Genomic DNA, 9,351 nt, shown 5'->3' on the forward strand with positions numbered 1-9,351 from the left:
ATCATAGAGTTGGAAGGGGGGGGGACCTAACAGGTCATCTAGTCCAGGGGTGCCCAAACCCCAACCCTGGGGCCACATGTGGCCCTTGAGGCCTCTCAATGTGGCCCTCAGGGAACCCCCAGTCTCCAATGAGCCTCTGGCCCTCCAGAGACTTGCTGGAGCCCGCACTGGCCCAACGCAACTGCTCTCAGCGTGAGGGCAACTGTTTGACCTCTCGTGTGAGCTGTGGGATGAGGGCTCCCTCCACTGCTTGCTGTGTCACATCTGTGATGCAGTAGTGGCAGCAAAGGAAAGGCCAGCCTTGCTTTGTGCAAGGCCTTTTATAGGCCTTGAGCTATTGCAAGACCTTCATTCATTCATATAAGTTCATCTTTAATATATTCATTTATGTAAACTTATGTAAACGTATTCAAATTTTAAATGTAAATTAATTCTTTTTTCCCCCCCGGCCCCCATGTCAGAGAGATGATGTGGCCCTCCTGCCAAAAACTTTGGACACCCCTGATCTAGTCCAAACCCCTGCCTTAAGCAAGAAATCCTCTTAGAGCATCTCCAACAGGTGCTTCTCAAGCCTTTGCTTGAAGATCTCCAGTGAGGGAAAGTCCACCATCTTTCTTGGCAATCTGTTCTACTGCAGAACTGCCCTGACCATCAGGAATTTTTATGGGACATGCTCCTTTGGGAGGCCATTTGGCTCAGGCTGCAATCTTGCACACTCTTACCTGGAAGTAAATCCCATTGAACTCTGTTGGCAACCTTCAGTCTCGAAAGACTCTGGTATCGCGCTCTGAAAGGTGGTTCTGGAACAGCGTCTAGTGTGGCTGAAAAGGCCGATTCGGGAGTGACAATCCCTTCCACACCGGGAGCAAGTGCAGTCTGTCCCTGGTCTGTCTCCCTGGCTACGGGCCTTCCTTCTTTGCCTCTTTGCCTCAGTCTGTTGGCCAAGTGTCTCTTCAAACTGGGAAAGGCCATGCTGCACAGCCTGCCTCCAAGCGGGCCGCTCAGAGGCCAGGGTTTCCCACCTGTTGAGGTCCACTCCTAAGGCCTTCAGATCCCTCTTGCAGATGTCCTTGTATCGCAGCTGTGGTCTACCTGTAGGGCGCTTTCCTTGCACGAGTTTTCCATAGAGGAGATCCTTTGGGATCCGGCCATCGCCCATTCTCACGACATGACCGAGCCAACGCAGGCATCTCTGTTTCAGCAGTGCATATATGCTGGGGATTCCAGCACGTTCCAGGACTGTGTTGTTTGGAACCTTGTCCTGCCAGGTGATGCTGAGAATGCGTCGGAGGCAGTGCATGTGGAAAGCGTTCAATTTCCTCTCCTGTTGTGAGCGAAGAGTTCCATTGTGAGCGAAGAGTTCCATTGAACTCTATGGAATTGATTTCTGAGTAGACATGCATAGGCCTAGTGGACAGCGCCAAGCAAGACGTACCTGCTTTGTTTTGCCTTTGGAATGAACTTTAGTGTTGCGCTTCATCTCTGGTTACATTAGTTCCTGCTTTGTTGTTTTAATTATTTGTCGGTTATTTGTTGTTTTAATTATTCCGTACTGTTCTCATAACCTTGGTAGCCACCCTGATGGGGATGGAAGAATATAAATATTTTTCAATGAACTGCCCCAAAATGGAATGGAGAAAGTTGCCTCCTACCGAATCAGACTCTGTGTCCTTCCAGTGGAGGGTGGTCAACACTAATGGGCAGGAGCAGGTCTTCAGAGAGGTTTTTCTCTGACCTACCTGTGAATGACGTGGCAGCCTCTGCATGTAGAGCAGCACCTCCCTTTTGCAGGTGTACAGCCAGGTGTACTCAGAGAGCATCACGTGTGAACATTTCACACATGGCTGGGGAGAGAACTTCCCAGTGAAAGAGAGTGCCCCAGCCTTTCTCACTGGAGGACAAAACTCCTGAATTCTCCCTGGTGCTTCTTCGCAGGATGGTGCTGGAAGGCAGCCCTGAAGCAGTGACTTCCCAGTCCCTTGATCTCCGCCGAGCTTGCCCCAAAAGTGGCCGCATCTACCCTTCGCCAGGGGACAGTATCCTATTGACCAAGGAGCCAGTGAAGTACGGGGAGCTAATCGTCCTGGGGTGAGTGGAGGGGTCTCTCTCCCTCTGCGGGGACAGGGCCTAGTGTACCTCAGCCCCAGAGCCCGTTGGAATCGGGGCCAGACCCAGAATGAATTTGCTCAGACTTCCTGCCTTGGCTGCTGCGTCTCTCCAGTTTTGTCGCTTTTCAAATGTTCACCCCAAGCCCATGTTTGGAAGCAAAGGTTGCAAAACCTGGGTTTGAAACTCTGCATTTAAATTCCAACACCTTCAACTTGGAGGCTGGGTTTTGAATGGGTGTGAGGCTCTGTTTAGGGCAAGTGTGCACCCAACTGCCTTGGCTTTTCCTGATGCAGGTACAATGGCTCCTTGCCCAATGGAGATAAAGGGCGGCGCCGGAGCCGACTGGCCCTCTTCAAGAGACCCAAGGCCAATGGGGTTAAACCCGATGTCATCCACCACATCTCAACACCACTGGTGTCCAAGGTGAGCCACCCTTCTCTCTTCCTCCCTTCTTCACCCCCCCCCTCCCCCACCACCAAGAAAAACCTCAAAAACATTTCTGGCCACCAGAAACCCCGGAATGCTCACCAGACCACCCAACCCCACTAGTATCTGATGGGAATGATCATTGACCTATAAGGTTGTCTAGTTCAACCCCATGCCTACAGCAGGAAATCCTCCTAGACTGTCTCCAGCAGGTGCCTGTCCTGCCGAATGTTTCTGGCTGCACGTCTAGGAGTGAGATGCCCCCCAGCGGGTGCTGAATTCAGTCTGCATAAGGCTGGCGAAGGAGTGGGAGGTCTTCAGAGACAGGCAGGTGGGGTCAGAGCGTTGCCTGCAGCTGGGGACAGGGGCTCTGAGCCCTGGCTGTCTTCCTCTCCCTTGCAGGCCCTGAGAAACAAAGGCCAGCACAGCATCTCCTACACACTGTCCCGGAGCCATTCGGTGATCGTGGAGTACACGCACGACAGCGAAACCGACATGTTCCAGGTACCGGCTGCAGCTGCAACAGGTCTGTGGCTGCTCTCCTGTTCCTGGCAGGGGTCCTGTGCCTTTCACCGTAGCGCAGCAGGCAGAAATTCAACTGGTGAAGCATTCGGCAGGAGTAGACTACACCAAAAAGCAAAGGAGTTCCCCCCCTTCGAGTTTCAGGGATGCAACTTCTTTTCTACACTGGAAATGTGGAAATCTCACATGGAGATTTATTCATAAGTAGATCTAAAAGCTTATACTGAGGTGATGAGGAAATCCATACAGACTCCAGGTGTTACATGCAAGCAGTGTGGAGGGGTTTCCCTCAGCAATTTCTCAGTCTTATTTTATATATTTACATTTATTTTTCAATTTTTCTACCACCGTTCTTCCAAGGAGCTCAAGTTGGTGTACATTGTTCCGTCCCTCCTTTTTTACTCACAACAGTCCTGTGAGGTAGGTGAGGCTGATAGCGACTGGCCCCAGGTCACCCAGGAAGCTTCATTACTGAGCAGGGATTTGAACCTGGATCTTCCAGGTCTAAGTCCAACATCAGAAACTTCCAGCTCGAAGTCCAACTCCGGAACCACGACAGCATCCTGGCTCTTTGCATCGGGCTCTTCATATTTAGATTTTTATTTTTTAACAAGAGAAAATTGCCTGATGTTGTGATGTGTAAGGAACGTGATCGGTTAATACCTGGTGGATCCAGGAAGCAGACAAATGTGAGTTCATTTTTCCGTCTTCCTCCCACCCCTTCTCTTTTATTCCCAGATTGGACGATCCACAGAAAGTATGATTGATTTTGTGGTGACAGACACGACTCCTGGGGCAAACTCAGCTATCGATGGCCAGTCAGCCCAGAGCACCATCTCTCGCTTTGCCTGCCGCGTCATCTGTGAGAGGAACCCCCCATACACAGCACGAATTTACGCTGCTGGCTTTGACGCCTCCCGCAACATTTTCCTTGGAGTGAGTGAGTCGCCAGGATGGACTGTGTGTGTCTTGAAATGAATGTTTGTGTGTGTCTCTGTGTGTCAGAACAGAAAGGGCTGCTGTCTTTAAACAGCAGTATGAAAAGCAGAAAATCACTGTGGTGAGAAAATCTCCGTTTGTTCTATTTCTGCCTGGGATGCAGCTTGGCTCACTTGCTTGAGTCACCTACTTGCTCAGTAAGCATCTTCCTGTGTGGCACCTGTTCTGTGTTTGGAGTATACAGAGGATATTCTTATCTCTGGTGTGGTGGTAAATGGATGGTAAGGGGTCTAACCAGACAATCCCTTGGCCCCCATCTTGAGTCTATGGGCATATCTATGTGAAAGCCCTAAACTGTTGTCCCTGGATTGGGAAAGGAAGGAGCGAAGAGGAAATCTGAGGGAGAGGAGAGTGGTGGGCTAGAGTGACGGCGACACTCTCCTCAACATCCCCCTCCACTCTGTGGCAGGAGAGTCTCCGTCACAACAACCCATCACCTCCATTTGACCCCCGCCCAAGCTGTGCTGTGATGCCTGTCTCTGGTTACATTGGCAGGAGAGGGCAGCCAAGTGGAGGACTCCGGACGGGCTGATGGACGGACTGACGACTAACGGGGTGCTGGTGATGCACCCCAACGGCGGCTTTAGTGAGGACTCTACGCCCGGCGTGTGGCGCGAGATCTCCGTGTGTGGCAATGTGTACGCCCTGCGTGACAGTCGCTCAGCACAGCAGCGGGGAAAGCTGGTATGTGGGAGGTGGGAGTGCCGGGGAACCAGAGTTGGCCTGAGACTCCTCGGGGCGGAGAACCTGACCAAGTGCCCCCCCCACCCTCTGTCACTTGGCAATGCATCAGCCTGTACTGTTCCTCTCTGCTCTCTGCATTTGGAAAAGATGAAGGGAAGGGAGCAGAAAAGTGTGCAGGAGAGAAGAGCGATGGACTAGAGCAGGGGTGTCAAACATAAGGCCCAGATGCGGCCCCTAGAAGCTTTTTATCTGGCCCTCAGGCTCTCAGCTGCTGAGCAGTGCTGAGGTGTTACGGCTAAAAGGGCAGCCCCCATGAAAATTGGGCTCTCCCATATCTTGAAATGTGATAAAGATTTGCATGTTTTCTCTTCTGCCATTTGTAGTTAATGAATTCCTAAGTGAGAAAAGGTGCTTATTTTTGGTTCTGAGTTGTTTAATGACATCGCTTCCTGCCTAATGACATCACTTCCAGCCCTCAGCAGGCATCATGAATGCCGTTCGGCCCTCGGTATGAAGTGAGTTTGACACCCCTGAACTAGAGTGTCTTCATCTCTGATGCTCTAGCGCACCACCCACATTTCCTCTTCCATTCTGTTCTCCTCTTCCTGTTCCCAATCCCACGAGCAAGCGAACTGGAGGAGCAGAGGAGATGGGCACGCAGATGGAGGCAGGTCTCCCCTATCTGCTGCTGAAGGCGAGCCCCTCACTCAGCCTCACAGATGGGCCAGCCCAGGTCAAAGAGAGATTGCCCCATCCCTCTTCCTTAATCCCTTCACCTGCATAGATCCACAATGAAGTTTTGAGGAGAGCATCCGCTCTGAATGGCCCTTGACTCCCAAGGCACCCTCTGCAATGTTTGAATATTTAAGGCTTTACATTTGTGTGCTGCTTCCTGGCTTAATGTTCAGGCTTGAGCAAGCCTATAAGGAAAGTAACGGCAAAATCCAGAGCACCCCTTCGGCCGGCGCAACTCCCTTGCGCCAGCTAAAGAGTGTCATGAAAGTGCTGTAAAGCAGTTTTGCGCCACTCTTGGGGGAGATAGGCCGGGGCCCGCTAAGTTCATGCCAGGTGGCACAGGAGTCTGGGGGAGGCATTTGGGAGGCGTTTCAGAGAGGGCAGGTGGCAGGCGTTCCTGGAGGCAGGCAGGCAGGGAGCAGGAAGCGAGCCAGGATCCGACACTTATGCTGGATCCTAGCCCTGTTCCCGGGCAGCCTGGGGCAGCTCTGGGCTGCTTGGATTTGCACCACTGATTTAGGTGGCGCTGATCTGAGTAGCCCCTTTGGGGCTGCTTCGGCTCTCCCTGGGGTCAGTGGAAAAGTTTCCCCTTGCCTCTTGCACTGGATACAGCACAGGCCCACTGACCTGCCTGTTCCAGCACAAGTCAGGATTGGGCTGTAAGTCTTTTTATCCCCATTTTGCAGGTGGGAAAGACTGAGGCTGAAAGGGTGGTAGCTTGCCCCAGGCAAGGTTTAAGGCACAAACTGGGAAAGGCAGCTGTCATGTCATGCGCTACTGGATCCTTTAGGCCAAGAGGCAATTTGGACTGGGCTTTAAACCAGAGGGAAGTTAATTTAATTGGCACAAAGACTGAAATTCAGCAGTCTTGTGCCGATGGACGTTTCTGGCCCATTTCCAAGGGCAGTCCCACGTACAGCAAATGCGTAGCCTAGCCTGGATGTGGTCAGTGCATGGATAACTCAGCCAGGGAGCGCCAAAGCAAGTCACTGTGCCCTAAAGCATTGGCAACCAGTACGGGCCTGCAGTTGGCACGAGCTCATGAGGAAGTGGCCTGGCTCTCCAGAGGGATGAACAGCCCTCTCTTCTGACACTTTCCCTGCCAGGTGGAATCAGAGTCCAACGTGCTCCAGGACGGCTCGCTCATCGACCTGTGTGGCGCCACCCTCTTGTGGCGGACCTCCGAGGGGCTCCTGCGCACCCCGACCCTGCAGCAGCTGGAGGCTCTGCGCCAGGAGATCAATGCTGCCCGGCCGCAGTGCCCGGTGGGCTTCAGCACACTGGCCTTCCCCAGCCTGGCCCAGCGAGGGGTGGTGGAGAAGAAGCAGCCCTGGGTCTACGTCAACTGCGGTCACGTCCACGGTTTCCACAACTGGGGCTTCCGCAAGGAGAAGGGGGGCCTGGAGCGGGAGTGCCCCATGTGCCGGCGCTCTGGGCCTTACGTGCCTCTCTGGCTGGGCTGCGAGGCGGGCCTGTACCTGGACGCCGGGCGTCCCACCCATGCCTTCTGCCCCTGCGGCCACGTCTGCTCTGCCAAGACTGTGCAGTACTGGGCGCAGATCCCTCTGCCCCACGGCACCCACGCCTTTCACGCGGCCTGCCCCTTCTGTGGCACCTGGCTGACGGGCCAGCAGGGGTTTGTCCGTCTCATCTTCCAGGGGCCTCTCGACTGAGCTGGGGGGGGTGGGGCAGGGGGGGGAGGGAGATTGAAAATAAAACAGCAGCATCTGAGAACAGTTCCACGCGCTGGGGGACTGCGTGTCCGTGTGAGTTACTGAAAACAACCGTTGCTGAGACCAGGGGGCAAACACTCGGCATGCTGGGAAGCTCCAGGTTCATCCCTGACCGATCCTATTTCCACAGGTAGTCAGGCTGCAAAAAACTGCACTGAGGGCCCAATCCTATCCAACTTTCCAGCACCAGTGCAGCCATGCCCAGTGGGGCATGTGCTGCATCCTGCTTTCGGGGGGGAGGGGGGGGTCAGTCACCGAGACCTCCTCAAGGCAAGGGAACTTTTGTTCTCTTGTTTGGGGGCTGTGTTGTGGCTGCATCGGTGCTGGAAAATTGGACAGGGGTAGGCCCTGAGGCTACAACCTTATTCAGTTTCACCTGGGAGTAAGTTTTACTAAATACAGTGAACTTTCCTTATGAATTAGTGCACAGAGTCTGGTGCTCTGATCATGCAGTTCTGTACATGTTTATTCTGAAGTAAATCCCACTGTGTTCAAACGAGACCCACTCCAAGGTAAGTGCAAATCAGACTAAAACTATTTCTATTTATTCAGATTTATTTTAAATCCTCTGTTTCCATTTGTATATCTTTTGTTTTCAAACTAGTGCAACTCGCTTCAAGAACTCAGGTTGCAATGAGCCAGACCCTGACAAGAAGTAAATAATAAGTTACTACCTAGGAGTAAGTGGCAAGAGAAAAAACACACACAAATAGAGAAATTTAGAGTGGATTTTCTTTTTGTTGTAGATCTAGTGGGGTCTGGCTATGGGGTGGGAGGGTGTAACATCAAGCTCAGCACAAATCACTATGCACCAGTTTTCATCAGTCTACGTATGCCCCCACATATGCAGCCACCAAGCCCCCATTACAGGGGACAACTTGTGTAGCAAGACATGAAAGGATAACCGGTTTGCAAGTAAACTCAGATGCATGAGCGTTGCACTTTGAAACTGCCCTTCCAGGTGGAAACCAACATTCAAATGTGCTGGAGTTACTTGCAGGGTGGAGGGAGTACTTTCTGCAACCAGCCCAAATCTGTCCCCTTGCCCTGAAAATAAGAGCAGGCTTTGGTTCAGTCAGACTATCGACTGTCTCCTTAAAAAAAATGACAAGAGGTACCGCATCAGATCAGTCCCAACTTTTTATCTGCTCCCGTACCCTATTTCCAAGAACAGCTATCCTGGCACTTCCAGGACGTCCACAGGCAGGGAGCGAAGACAAACAGCAGTCCTTTGTTGGGAACTGATCTTCAGAGATAGACTGGCCTTGGCTATGGAGGTCCCATTAGCATGGCTAACCGGGCTACACTTTCATAAGCCATGCCAGCGCCCGTCGGTTCTGCATTGGTGCTTTCCCTCAATGTCAGTCCCCTCTGCACGTGCCCCATCAGGCCTCACCTGTGGAGCCGCCCCCGCTTCCCTCTTTCTTCCCCAAATGACCTGCAGATTAAGACTTGCTGGACTGAGTGGGGTGCAGTGCTGCCCCCTCCCTCAGCGAGCCCACCGGGGGCCAGGAACACCAGACGCCCTAAAGTCAAGTGGACCCTTGCACAGAACCAGTCCAGAGTGGGACAGGAACACAGGAGCCAGTCTTCCCAAGGAGCGCCTGGGATTGGCTAGAGCTGGCTCAGGGGGCGGGTCTGCACATTTGAGGCAATGAATGGGGGCAAAAGGGGGGCAGGAAACAGCAAGAGGGAGGGAGGGAGAGCGGAGCCAGGCTCAGAGGTGGAAGGGAGGGGACCCGGCCTCTCCATGCCTGAGAGCAGCTTTGCACAAGTGGGGCTGCACCTGACCAAATGGACTGCACTGAAAGGAGTGGGCTCCTCATGGCATCAGAAGAGGCTTTGGGGTGACGCTGTGACAGGTGAACACAGGTGAGCCTTCTGGAAGAGCAGCTCCCCCTGGCCAGAAGGCAGGCAGAGCTCCTGGTTGGAACCCACTGAAACGGAGCAAGCTTTGGAGTCCTACAGAGCTCCTGGTCCAGGGTACGGGGTAAGCCAAAGGGGAGAGACAAAGGGGTGGAAGAACTGGAGGCTGTGGAGCCCTTCCAGCATGCTTCTCTCTCCCTCCCTGTCCTTCATCACCATGTAGACTGATGAAGACTCTGGTGAGATGCAGAAGCTTGCAGATTGGCTGGTCTTGAAC

The 9,351-nt window shown here is 53.1% G+C and overlaps 1 protein-coding gene across 2 annotated transcripts; it reads left to right on the forward strand.

The window, feature by feature from the left end:
- Positions 1 to 1,936: 1,936 nt before the first annotated feature.
- Positions 1,937 to 7,148, forward strand: PELI3 (pellino E3 ubiquitin protein ligase family member 3). Of its 2 annotated transcripts, none has more exons than XM_066610333.1 (6): positions 1,937 to 2,088; positions 2,403 to 2,532; positions 2,938 to 3,039; positions 3,796 to 3,993; positions 4,552 to 4,740; positions 6,582 to 7,148. In XM_066610333.1, the coding sequence occupies exons 1-6, from the start codon at positions 1,937 to 1,939 to the stop codon at positions 7,146 to 7,148; spliced, it is 1,338 nt and encodes a 445-aa protein (XP_066466430.1). The 2 variants fall into 2 exon arrangements, with proteins under 2 accessions (XP_066466430.1, XP_066466431.1); XM_066610334.1 differs by having other exon boundaries at positions 1,937 to 2,077; positions 2,509 to 2,532.
- The last annotated feature ends 2,203 nt before the right edge of the window (positions 7,149 to 9,351 follow it).

Source organism: Tiliqua scincoides, chromosome 15, assembly GCF_035046505.1.
Source record: "Tiliqua scincoides isolate rTilSci1 chromosome 15, rTilSci1.hap2, whole genome shotgun sequence".
Taxonomy (NCBI): Eukaryota; Metazoa; Chordata; class Lepidosauria; order Squamata; family Scincidae; genus Tiliqua; species Tiliqua scincoides.

Excerpts from the sequence above, each read along its gene's own strand:
- PELI3 (XM_066610333.1), top strand. The coding sequence starts at position 1,937 with ATGGTGCTGGAAGGCAGCCCTGAAGCAGTGACTTCCCAGTCCCTTGAT. Across the intron at positions 3,994-4,551 it reads CCCGCAACATTTTCCTTGGA|GAGAGGGCAGCCAAGTGGAG; the intron begins GTGAGTGAGTCG and ends TTACATTGGCAG. Across the intron at positions 4,741-6,581 it reads CACAGCAGCGGGGAAAGCTG|GTGGAATCAGAGTCCAACGT; the intron begins GTATGTGGGAGG and ends TTTCCCTGCCAG.